The sequence below is a fragment of the Antennarius striatus genome, chromosome 20, assembly GCF_040054535.1.
Source record: "Antennarius striatus isolate MH-2024 chromosome 20, ASM4005453v1, whole genome shotgun sequence".
Classification (NCBI taxonomy): Eukaryota; Metazoa; Chordata; class Actinopteri; order Lophiiformes; family Antennariidae; genus Antennarius; species Antennarius striatus.
Genome location: NC_090795.1, coordinates 9,385,341 through 9,399,198, shown reverse-complemented (window position 1 = coordinate 9,399,198; position 13,858 = coordinate 9,385,341). Strand labels below are relative to the sequence as shown.

The window sequence follows — 13,858 nt, the reverse complement described above, 5'->3', positions numbered from 1 at the left end:
TATCTTGTCCTTGTATATTTTGCTGTATCTAAGGTAAACATCAGATACCAGATACTGCAGACACACACACACACACACAAACACACCTGCAGAAGCACACACACACAGTAGGAGAAGGTTTAATCCTTACCGTTTTTGTTCCACTAATCATTGTTGGCAGACTGCTCTCTTTGGGACTTTGGCTCAACTTGAAGATACACACAAATTCTATTGCTGTATCATACTGACAGCTTTTCTTTCCTTCTCTACCCTCAACCTCACTGATTCTTTTTGGCTACTTTATCCTGAAGGTACCTGCGGCATGTCAGTCCTGCAGCGTGCACTGTCAGATCGACACGGATTAATTGCATGGCATTCCAGGTCCATCTGTTATACTCGGGTAAATGAACCATTTCTCATTCTGAATTTGAATGGGCTTTCACACAAACTCATAAAAGTCAGACAGATTATGAAAACCTTATCCTAATAATGTAGTGCTCACAACCATTAAGAATTGCTCTCATTACTAGCAGTAGCTGTAGGGCTAGAACAACATACATCAGCATTTGATGTGATGCAAGGCCCATAGCCACTGTTTTCTGCTTGAGCCTGTACAAAAGGGATGGGGATTGTCGATGTCATTTTTGTTGCAACTCCTCAGAAAAGCAATAGGTCTGGCATTTGCTTGCCCAACACATCCATATCATTGTACCTTAGACAGCTACTCTGCTTGTGTAGTATGTCTGCCATCAAATGCCAATGCCCTGAAGCTGGTTTGTAATTTTTTTTGTCATCCTTCGTTCGTGATTATAGCCAGAGGGGGAAAAAATACACTGAAAGTATTATGAAACGATATATGAAAGCAAATTCAATGATTTCTCACTTCCCCCAACATTTCCCCATTGAGGATATTCAAAACAGAAGAATGTGAACTCCTCAAACAAGCAATTCTGTCCTTTGAGGTTGCCCCCGCCTCCTTCACCTCCGAAGATGAAATAAATTAAAGGAGTATAGAGAAGAGGTAATGTCAGCATCTGCTGTGTGATTTAACAAAATACCAGAGAGATTTTGTAGAAAGTAATATCCTGCAGAGAGGAAAAGCAAACATGGATTTAATCTTTAGTTCAAGGCAGCATGATCATTATGATGATAATGCACCACATATTATCTATTGACTGCTCATTTTTCACTGGAAATGGAATAATAAAGTGGACCTATGCAATCTCAGATGATGTACATTCAGCATATTTTACTGAAAGACCACGCTTAAAACAACAAAACAATGGAACTAAGACTAGCATAGATAGGGTGACGTTTTTATCCTTGTCTTTGTCAGTCCATTCATCCAGAAGACAGACTGGTTCTGTCGAAGGTGCACAACACGACTTAACACCTGCACTCCCTCCCCACCGGTGTCACTCTCATTCTGGTCCCTTCATCAACAATCTGGTGCCCCTCTTCCTAATGTCCCTTCATCACAGAGCTGCCAACGTATAAACAAACCATGATTTAATGATGTAATGACCCACGACATCACATCTGTTTGTGTGTGGTTCTATCATGTTGCAGTATGGCAGACATAATTACTAAAAATGGATCTCTTTGTCACTCTGAAGGAGACTTACTTGCTTTGTTTTACTCTATTATCCACTGTGCGAGATGAGGAGGGAGTGACCATGTTAACAAACTAACTTTAAGATGAAGATGACTTTGAGGTATGTCGGCAATAGTGTTAGCCAAGACACCGGAACATGAAGCATACATTATATATTGGTCCATTAAAGCATATTAAACATAAATTAAAAATTTCACACGTGAACAGGTACTCTTTGTATGATTGATGCTTCTCATACAGTGTAGGGAGCTCTTTCTCAGTAAGAGCAATGATGATTGGCTTCCATATAATGGGCTTTCATAGACAAATGACTAATGTATTGGGCAGTCAGGGAAAGTTTTAGTGCAGAGGTACTTCTGTGTCTGTGTGTGTGTGCAGGGTAACGCTTCCATTAGTGTGTTCTTGCATGATTTTCTGTGGTGGATACAAAAGCAAGTAAGAGTGTAGCTTTGTGTGTGTGTGCGTGCGTGCGTGCGTGCGTGTGTGCTTGCGTGTGTGTGTGTGTGTGTGTGTGTGTGTGTGTGTGTGCGTGCGTGCGTGCGTGCGTGCGTATGTGTGTCTGCACGCTTTGGCATTAATGAAGCCTATTTCCATGGCTGGTTGAATGGCAGCCTATACAGTCACAGGCAGACAGAGAAGAATTAGTTCCATTTATTGATGTTAAAAGGGTTTTGACATTTTAATAGATGGGAATGAAATGACAACAAATGATCCGAGGCGGCGCATATCATATTATTGTAATGTAATGCACTCACTCAGAGACATACTTCATGACTGACCAAAAATGAGAACATATGGGGTCACCTATGATAGTTCAAAACGAATGAATTACTTTGTATTCATTTGTCATTGTTCGTGTTACCACATATTGTTTCTATTTTATTCATGTCTCAATAAAGTGCTTTTTAAGTCAAAGACAGTGATGGTATTTTCTAAGCATGTCCTTATTTACTACATAATAGCCTATCCCATGAAAATCATGTGATATATCCCGTGACCGCGAGGTCACGGCGGACACGGCGGCAGTACGTGACGATGAATGAATGAATATTATGTTTGTATATTTGCAAGGACATGAATGACTGCCTACAGAGAATAAGCAGGTGATAATTACAAATCTAAATTTAAAGGTTACAGATTTGGTCGTGGAATGCTCCTCATCATTTTTCCCATTACCCCTGAGGGTTAGCAAAGGGGAGTGTGGAGAGGCGGGGGGGTGATCACCTTTTTAGGTACATACATACATCTTCAGTACCCACTTCTTTTGTTATCATGGGGTTGCTGCAGCCCATCCCAGCGCACTTGGAGCATGAGGCAGGGCACACTCCGGGAGCGAGTGTGCCCTGTGTGTGCGAGTGTGGATGACTTTTTTATTTTTTTCAGAAGTTTCAAAAAGTTTTGACAGCATTGGAAATGAAATGAAGAATCAAAACATTTTTTTTATCTTGCTTTGAATAGACTTTCATTTCCTTTAGTCTCTCCATTAATATGATTCATCTCTGAAGGCTTAGTTCTAAAAATGTATGACAAGCAACTTAATTTCAAAGTGAGATTGATAAAGATTTTGCCAGTCCCAATAGACAGACACAAATTACTTCAAGATTCAAATTCTACATTTAATATGAATATACAATACCTCGACCATAAAATTACATGCCACAGATGGCTCAATTATGCACAAATGAGATGAAATACAAGTCTCTACGGAAATTCAAAGATGAGCCAGGAAGAAATAAATGCATGCTGCGCAACAGTTCAACAAATTTCTTATCTGTATATTTAGATTCAAGTGTTTTGTTTTGAACAGTCATATCTGAGCCAGGCCCTCGGGGAAACTGACGAAGTCAGATACATCACCTTGCAACAGAGACACAGCTTTCTCTCTTGTTGATGACACTATTGTTAGCTTTGATGAAGAAACCTCAGTGCACCTGAAGGGGATAGCATAACTAGTTACAAGTGGGAAAGTTAAATGAGATTACACAGGATTGATTTCTTCCAGCAACTGAGGAACAGGCGCTCCAACAGGCGTGACATTCTAAATGTCACAATCGTAACGCAAAGTTGGTTGATAGGTAGTTGATTATTTTCAGCGATGCTAGTAAAAAAATTCATTTTTTATTTCACTTGTACCTAAATATATGCATAAAACTGTATATTTAATGAGATCTGCATGCATTTTGTGTGTGCATGTGTGTGCGTGCCTGATAATATCTCTGTTAATGACCTGAGACAGTGCAGTCAGTCATCCTCACCATCTGCTCCAACTAGAACATAACCCATCTGGTCAAGCATGGACAGATGAATCATCTAGTTGGCTTCCAGACCCAAACATCACCTCCAACTGCATCTCACATCATGTCAGCCTCTACAGTTCAGTGGGTTTGAGTGGAATTTTTTTGTTGTTTGAAATATTCAAGGTCAGAAAGCTGTTTTCAGTGTTTTATGTATCACCAGTCAAATTAATCTGTCTCCATGAAAGCTCCACATAATGCCTTCAAAAAATCTTTTCATACTAAATCACGTCACAAACCAATCAAAAATCTTTAGAGATATGAAGTGTTAACTTTGTGTGTTTGATCGAGGCATTCACTGTCATAGTTTTGTGTTTGTATCCACACTGATCTCAAAGTTGGAAAAAAAAAAAAAATCAAATAAATTAGTCAATCATTATTGTGTTTCTCCAGTAAATGCAGCTCAGCTTTGACAATAGACATCCTGAAAGTTGATCTAAGGATCTTTTCAATGATCAACTTCGTTCAGTGAGACACAACACAGTCAGACAAAGGGCACAAAGTGGCAACAGGGTCGGGATTTCTGTCGTAGCATCACCTTGAGGACCACTTAAATGGAGAAAAATGGTTGCACCTTCCTTGTTTAAATATACTACAGTTTTTCGACATGCAAAAGCAGTTTGACTGCACACATCAGGTCATAATAATACCTTCTGTCTTCTGAAGTTGATGGAATCCTCCCTCATAGAATGTTGGTCAGTAATATTATGGAATAAAACTCATTTGTCATGGCTCTGACAAAGCATCAGACATAATGTTCAACAGTTTAATATTTGTTGTGTCTCAGTCAAGGAAGTCATTCATGTGCTAGATCAGTTCATGAAATATTTCATAAACATTTCAATATGGGAGTGATAAATGCGCTGCAGAGCCTAGCCAACCATCTGTGGATCTGGCAGAGGGGCAATATGAAGTTCATGATTTGGCATCCATGTTTATTCCTCTAACACTGTTTTCTCTGTGACACTCCGTTTCTGTCAAACCCCTAATTTGTTCTTCACCCCCGCTTCTCACACCTCAGATTTCTTTTGAGTCCATTCTCTCAAAACTCCCACTTCCCTCTTTTCCTCTCGTTTGCGCACCCCCCCACCCCCACCCCACCCCGCTCTGAAGTATGACTCGCCCTCCAGCTGTGTTTCTATTTCTTTGTGTCCTTTTTTGGCTTCCATGTCTCTGTCAGCCTTCTTTTTATACTCCCGTTCAAAGATATTAAGGTCTCATTCAGGGTGCACACACAAAGATATAACAGCACTTTTTGTTTTTTATCCTAGTTGTGTATTTGTGATCTTTGTATTTATGCTGTGAGGGATTTTGTTTATGAAATAATAACAAAAGAAAACTGGAAGAATTCTTTGTATGTGTATCAATAGAGCTTTTGATCATTTCCGTGACGAGCCGTCATTATTCTACCTTTAAACTGCAAACGCTGTAATCAGTTTCTAGCTCCTTTGTTATCAGTTTTGATTGTACATCTAAGTTTCGCCAACTGTGTGCCCCTGGTTTCCCTTCTTTCTATGCTGGCCTGTAGTAAAAATCTAATTTGATTCTATATGCTCTACTGACATCCTCCTGCTCACTCCCCAATTAACCCTGTTCAGTAATTGGTTTGCCCTCCCGTAGAGAAATGAACAGTATTCTAGCTTCAAAAGTATTAATCAGAAAGGCGGCATCAGTACAGTAGGTGGTCATGTGGTCATGTGTGTGTGCTTCTGCGCTATCTGCCCTCAACCCTAATGAATGGATGTGTGGCGAGGAGGGGAAGGGAGGAGCACAGCCATGTCATTGGGGAGTGTTATCGCGCTGAACCAGGAGACGCGTGTACACACAAACATAAAACGATGCATGAATGCTGGTGCTCGCACAAACACAAGCATTCAAAACATGTGAGAACGCAGAAATTAAAAAACACATGTACTGAAATGATAAGTTCATTTATTGATTAATTCCTTGACAGAAAAATAATCAGTAACCAATTTTAAATGATGCATATTCTACAGCTCCAAATTTGATCTTTTCTAACTGCAATTCATACAAAATGTTATAAAGTTATGATCCTATTTATGATGACGTTCACTGTTCCAGGTAGGGAAGTGGAGACTCTCTGGAGCCACAGATCACACATGACTGATACCATATTAGCCTTCAGTCTTCTCCTCATCCTCTTGTCCCCATTGTGCCCTCGTAGTTCCTCCTCCTCCTCATGTTATCTTCCCTCTGCATGACATTACTCTTCCCTCTTCTCTCCACAGCTGTCCCCTCCACTCTTTCCACTCCACCACTACTCCTCCTCTTCTTTCCTTCTCACTCTTCATCTTCCTTGAGCGATAGAAGCGAGGCAGAGACATGGCAAGGCGAGAGGAGATGAGAGCGAAGAAGTCATTTCATCAACCACAGTCTGATAATTCATCAGCAGCTGTTTAACGTGCAGCTACTTTGTCTTCATTAGCGGCTGTTGGTTTCACTTCATAAAAATCATGAGAAATCCCCTAAGACTTTGTCCACACGCCCTCGTCCCCTTTTTGGGTCCTCGTTTAGAAGAAAAGAAATCTTCTTTCTCTACTGCTAAGATATGATCAACCTCCTTTTGAATTCTCAAAGTCGCAGGAAATTACAGACTATGTTAAAACCTCTGCACAGAAATAGACTCTTATTGGATGAAATCACTTTTACTGAGGAGATATTAATGAGCCACATTGAACAATAGTCAGGAGATAAGAACATTTGATCCAGAATAGATTGATAGCTCTTTGGAATTAAATGAAAATGAAGGCATAACCATTTGAAATGAAGCCATTCCTGCATTGAATTCCCCCAGCGCCTTATCAGATCAGAATGCATTACGGTGTTTGTACAGTAGGTGCACGTGGGTTGTCAGTTCTGAGTTGTTATTCTGCTTGTTTTTCCCCACAGATAACTACTGGAATGCTGCCTCATTCACCACCCCATCATCCTACTTGCACTTTGCCACCTTCCAGGGTGAAACCAGCGCAGACATCTCATTCTATTTCAAAACCAGTGCTCCGTACGGTGTCTTTCTGGAAAACCTCGGCAACACCGACTTCATTCGTCTGGAGCTCAAATGTAAGCTACGTCTGACTGAGCCCATCCACGGGAGTCATTTCTCTCTCTAGTTGTTTCTCTTATTTTCTCTCCTACACTGACTCTATCAGCCATGTGTGAGGCTTAATCCAGCAGTAAGTTTTATAATGCTGGGCAAAACCTGTCACCACACTATGTGTGTATGTACACACACTCAGGATCGCATAGACACACCGGTTGATGCAGAAGCACACACATACTAGTCAATTGGTTTTCTGATTATGGTGCACAGCTTTGTGTAATTTCTGGAGAGAGCAATCATTTATTTAAGGTAATTGGCATGTGGAATAATTATGTCCATTACGAACCTCTGTTTAACCAAATCACCCATTTTCAAGGATGACAAAACACAAGCCCACACCAGGAGAAAGAACCACAGATTGGGTCTCTCTCTCTCTCTCTCTTTCTCTCTATCTCTCTCTCTCTCTCTCTCTCTCTCTCTCTCTCTCTCTCTCTCTCTCTCTCTCTCTCTCTCTCTCTGTCTCTCTCTCTCTCTGTGTCTCTCTCTCTCTCTCTCTCTCTCTCTCTCTCTCTGTCTCTCTCTCTCTCTCTCTCTCTCTCTCTTTCTCTCTCTCTCTGTCTCTCTTTCTCGCTTGCTTGCTCTCGCTCTCTCTTTTCTAGAAATCATTCTTGCATCTATTAAAGTCTCTTTAAGATCACAAGCTCACAACCTTTTGTACCAATCCACGCACAATTGAAACATCATTGAGATGAACTGTAGGCTTTTCAGCGCTTGGCGTGTAACTGCAGGATACACAGGAAACAGCAACACAGAATGAAACTTTCACATGCCAAACAATGGAACAGCTTTGCACCCCCCTATTTTACATTCTCTCAAATAAAATCTGGGTTTTTTGAGTGACACTGACAATTAGCATTCTAGCGACCTCGGTGGAAAATGTTAAAATCCTGCACTTCAGGTTTCTCGGAGAGCTGCATTGTGAAGGGGCTTCCTGGCAAAGTGATGCTGTCTATCGATGACTAATTGCATTTTGTTGCACAGGCTTGCTTACCATTTCCTGCTAGTGTGCCTGGCACACCGTTTTGTGTCAAAATGATGCCAAATACGGAATTGATACAAAGTCGACAGACGAGAGAGGTTTTACAGTCGGGGATGTAGGATAGTTTGTAGCCTAAAAGATTTACTTTTTATTGCTTTTAAAGTTAAGCTAACAAAGTAAACCACACACCTGTCCATGTGTTTGCTTTCTTTTACTCTCACAGCAAAAACAAAGTGCAATAAAGTACTATGCATACAAGCCCATTGAAAAGTTTCCTATATGCAGTGTGCAACATGCAAATACACTCCCATCTTTACTCTCCCTTGCTATCATCTTGCTTTTTGCCCCACAGCACATGTTTAGATCCACATAGCAAAATGACTTGTGTGTACACAAACACTAACTCACACACACATAAACACACTCATAATTTTTTCCCTCTCGCTGGTGCAAAAACTGTATCTGCTGCAATCCTGTCAGGGCATGAAATGACTAGCATTAGTCCAGAATAGCACGGCTGTGCTACTGCAGGAGTTCAACACACTTGCGAAAACACACATGAGAACTTGCACAAAAGCACAATGGCTGTGACCTCAGAAAACTCAGGTGGAGTTATTCCCCTTTGAATCTTAAGCTAAGAAGCAGCACAGATACCTTTGAGAGGCAGCATTTAATATGTTTTCAAAGTTTGGTGAGCTGGACCGGTAACAGGATAGAGGACAGATGTAAAGGTCCCTAAATCCAGAACAGCTCTTCTTCTGCTGGTGCTCTGAATCACAGAGAAAATCATGTATTTGTCATGTTTTGAGCCCTTAAGGGGCTCCAAATTCAGTGGTAATGTTGCCCGAAGGTAACAGATGTTTTCAATTTGAGATTCAGATTAAATGTACTTTCCTGCTGGAGATGTTGGCTTATGAAACTGCTTATTTTATGTACAGCAAAGAAAAAAGTAACGTAACTATAGGACAAGAAATAAACAGTGAATTTGAGAAGAAAATAGCTCAAGGTAAATGAAATTATCTGTCCATGCAGCAAGATTATTTTACTTGCAAAGAAATATTCCAGTCAAGAAATGAAACTGGTAGAACATCATAAAACAAGAAAATTGTGTCATTTTTCCAGATCTATGAAGCCAAACAGACTCTATGTTTGCATGTGAAGTGTTGCAGTATTCTCTGCTGCTGTTGCCTTTCAGAGTTGTTAGACGTCTCTCTGACTACTTTAAGCAATGACGAGTTATCTACCGAGGATAATACCAACAAGGCAACAATAGTTTTTTTCAGTCTCATGTCAGAAAACTGTCATAAGTTAATCTCCTTATATCTTTTCCATGTACACACAAAGAAATTTGTGGGTTTGCCTCCATTGTCCTCATGCAAGTTCTTCAGTGATAAGCATGAAAATATTTTATTTGAAGAGCCTTTTTGTCACAAAAAGATGCTTAGCTTTAGCTGCTTTAAATCTTATCTCACTGTCAACAACAGCAGGTTTGTTGTGGCACTCTGTTCTTGGCTCCTACTTAAATAGCTTCCCCCCTGAAAGGGAGCCAGCCTGTTCCAGGCATCCCAGGAGTGAAAATCAGAGCAAAAAGGCTAACAGAGAAACAACAAAGAATTAACAGAACAGTGTTCGAAGGGATGATGTACAGCCATTCATCTGAAAACAGATGAGCAGTATCATGAAAATTCACATTAGAAACACACAGAAATATATACAATTGCATCCTAACTAGCCACAATCACACACAATGACTGAGGCAGAAACAACACACAATGACTTTTGCTATTTATCATTGTTTGCTTGAGCTGTACTGACGCATAATTTAGAATTGGCTCATTCAACCTCCACATTAAAGGATTAATAGAAAAACAAATAGAGAAAAATTAAACAAAACTCTACTGAGACTTCAGTGAGCAAACATGCAATTATATCTCACATAAGCAAAATTCCACACACACAACAACACGTACCACATCCATCACGGATACACAAATAGATGAAGCGAGCTCTGAGTTTTTAGTTTTCATTCCTGCCTGTGGACAGTATAAGAAAGTAAATAGCAGAGCATCCATCTTGCTTTGCAGTACTGCTTAAACAACACACAAATAATCCAACGCACTCACTCATGCCTTTCTGCTTTGCTATAAATAAGTACAGCTATAGCTTTGCTTCTGCTGGTGTGTGCTGATATATGTGTGACACTCTTTTAGCATTTAGAATAACTGATGCCTCTCCTCCCTGTCCTGCAGATCTACTCTCTGCATACATTAAATCAGTGCACTAAAGCCTGTCAGAGAGTTATACTTTGTGTCTCAGTGTGCACGCATCTGTTTGTCTGCACAATGTGCCGTGCATCAAGAGTGGTTGAATTTTTAAGCACTTTTTTAGATTTATCTTAGTCATTAATACACTTATCACACAGATGGGATGTTGCTGAAATGAATCCTGGTTGGCATCTTTGCATCTCATCAAGCAGAAACAATCATGTCCGCAAGATCAGGGAAGATTGTAAAGAAGGAGGAATGATGACAGGAGGACAGATGGTAAGGTGGTAGCGAAGGAGGCCAAAGTGACTGATAAGACACTTATCAGTGTTGCATAATTCACTTTTATAGGTGAGCACATGTAAAGAAGCAACAGTAAATGAGCAGTGAAGAAATAAAAGCATGAAGTAATGTATGAAGAAGCAAAGAAAAACTCAAAGGAATGATGGAGTAAAGGAGAAAAGAAATTAAAGAGCAGGATGAAATAAGAGAAACCGGAAAGGTGACCGTAAAAGATCAATGATAGAAATGAATGTATTGTAAAGCAACTGGGAGGAATAAGTGTGATGAAAAAAAAAATATATATATATATATATATAAGATATCATTTACAAGGCAAATTGTTTGGATAAAGACAGTTCATTTCCCCGCCGGCCACATAAAATAATCCAAATTAATATCAGATCCTAATGAATCCATAGTAATGTAGTAATATATAGATATACAGGAGGCTATTTGTATCTCTGACCGTGTCAAACTGATATCTATAAAAACCATATGGCATCCTCCGGAATATATAACTTTTATACAGCGGCCTCCAGTAGTGTCAGACATTAAGAAAAGAGTCAAATTGGGTTTTAATGTGACAATTACAAATCATCTTTCGAGGAGCAAATGCAGCACCCTCATTATGCTCTCATTGTTGCTTTATTCCTCTCATAGGTCAAAGAAAACATGTTATGCAGTACCAAACATTTAATCAGACACACACACACACACACACGCACGCACGCACGCATGCACGCACGCACGCACGCACGCACACACACACACACACACACACTCACACACATACACACACACACACACACATTGTACTATGATTAAATTGCTGATCCCGAATGACAGTCTCACATTTAGAAGAGACGAGAGGAGTGCAGCTCTCAGATTTATCCTTATAGATCTGTATATTGTCTAGTTTGTATAGATTGTGGTGTCACAAATTATTTCTTAAAATCTGGATTTTTAGATATTTTTATTCCAATTGTATGTTTGCGATAGAAGCACACACACATATAGATTTAGTTTTCTCAATACAACACTCACTGTGACAGACTGTGTATGGATTGATCAAAGAGGTTGAAAGTCAGTGACCTCGCCAATGCAATTGTGAAAACATCTGGAATGGACAGGTGGTAGACACAGAGAGAGAGAGAGAGAGAGAGAGAGAGAGAGAGAGAGAGAGAGAGAGAGAGAGAGAGAGAGAGAGAGAGAGAGAGAGAGAGAACTTAGAGACAGCAAGTTTTCTGGTCATAAAACATATAACAGTGCCCCCTGTTGGTCATTCAAATATTTTGCTTATTAATTAAGCATAGCAATAAAGGTTACAACATTTTAACTTCCTTAATTCTCCCTAAACATCCCAAAACACATTCACTCCTATACACACGTTACAAACACACAAGTTAACCAGGATGCAATTGACGTATGTTTCTTTGTCACTCATTCTCTTCAAAGCTTTCTGTTTTGCCTCTCCCTGTGTTGTACTCTCCAACAAAATCTTGTTAACCTATAATGGGTCAAGAAGAACTAATAAAAGACTTTTTGAGGTTATTTTGTCCAAAGCTGTGAGCTTTCATATATTAGATCAAAAACTGAATGCATTTTTACCTGTAGATTTGACTACAAAAGAACAGGGCTTCATGATCTTAAGATGTCATTTAATTTCTCCTACTCTCTCCACAGCTGTCAAAGTTGTCTCCTTCTCTTTTGATGTTGGAAATGGGCCCGTGGAATTAAGCGTGCATTCGTCCTCACCCCTCAATGATGACCAGTGGCATCGCGTGATAGCAGAGCGAAATGTTAAAGAGGCAGTCCTTCAGCTGGATCAGAACTATCGGACATCTCGTCTTGCTCCTGCGCAAGGGCATACACGACTAGAGCTGTTCAGTCAGCTCTACGTGGGTAAGACACACACACACATACACGTATGAATACACATACATATAGTCCAAACAATTAACAAAGTCTATGAATAAGACATTTGATTTCAGTTTAAACATTTAATGTCTGTGAAGGACGGTCAGAGAGACAAACATGCCATAACCATCAGCTCTTATGAGCTAGAAATGATATTGAATTAAAAAGCAATTTGTGACATCAGTGTTTCCAGTAATCACACCTTCAAATGCCAACATCTATTGTGAAGATATCTGACTATTTGAGAAGTTAAAGATGCAGCAGCCTTTTCTTGTACATCATGTGTTTCTCTGTTCAGAGGGTTCAGTTCATCTGAGCCACAGGTCATTAAATACATGTTGTAATAACACAATAATGTCCTCAGAAACTCCTCCATCTAAGTAATGACAGTTTTAATAAAGTTAAATCTGAATCTCTGTACTTAATCCATTTACAAGGGTCATTTCTTTGATATTTCAACTTTCTTTGGATTATCATAGCACAAAGAAAATAGAAGCTCTGTGACTTCAAACTGAGTGCTTTATCATTGATCAGACAGATCCACCCCTCAATATCACAATCATCCCTAATAGCAGTCTGGTTTGCTCCTCAGGGCTTCATATTAGACTCCACTCTTTACTTCTCATCAGGATTTCAACTGAAAAAAAGATTTGTCCATTTTTTTCCACCTCGACTTCTCTGTCCCCTCTATCTTTTGTGCTGAGCTGTCAATACTCTGAGGCTAAAATAGTTTAGGGGATTTACGGATAGAAGGGAAAGTGCTGAGCCAGAACACAGAGTTCCTACTGTATCATGGAAAAAGTTCTACCCAAAGGAGATTGTTCCAAATTCCATTCAGGCATGTCGAGGTGATAGTCTTAGCATCCCTGGTTCCGGTTTATGATATAATTCCATCGTCACATCACATTTACTGATTCCAGAGAGTCCGCACTATATCATGTCCCAATTTCTCTTAGTCTACTTGTGCGATCATTTAGTGAGTTAGAAAGGGCAGAGGAAGGCTTTGACATACAGTATATGTGGTATCATAATGACTGAACCATAATGACTTCCAGATCACACCTCGGCCGTCACCCTATATGTTTTTTCTGTCAACATAAGGCAGAAGACGGTTGGGACCTGGTAGGTCTGACAAACGCTGGAGATAGTGGAGAAATGATGCCACAGAGGAGGCAGCACCTTCTCCTATCTGATCTCCAGTTCTTGTTTCATCTTCATGTGAGGATTGCTTTTAGAAGTTACAATGTGACACAAAGGAATTGTGCCAGACATTAAAAGGAAGTGGCTTAGATTTGGCCTCTGGGATCACTTTGTGTTTGATCAAGAGATTTGAAAAGGAGAGCAATGCAGGCACTGAGACTGTCTGAACCCATCTGATTCATCCTCGAAACATTCTCGGCTACTTCA

The 13,858-nt window shown here is 39.9% G+C and overlaps 1 protein-coding gene across 2 annotated transcripts in view; it reads left to right on the top strand.

The window, feature by feature from the left end:
• The window catches only part of cntnap2a (contactin associated protein 2a), a 290,692-nt gene that overhangs the window by 247,801 nt on the left and 29,033 nt on the right, over positions 1–13,858 (top strand). For both annotated transcript variants that reach the window (XM_068304178.1, XM_068304177.1), the window contains exons 18-19: positions 6,799–6,969; positions 12,218–12,436. In XM_068304178.1, coding sequence (XP_068160279.1) covers positions 6,799–6,969; positions 12,218–12,436 — 390 coding nt within the window. The remainder of the gene's footprint in view (positions 1–6,798; positions 6,970–12,217; positions 12,437–13,858) is intronic.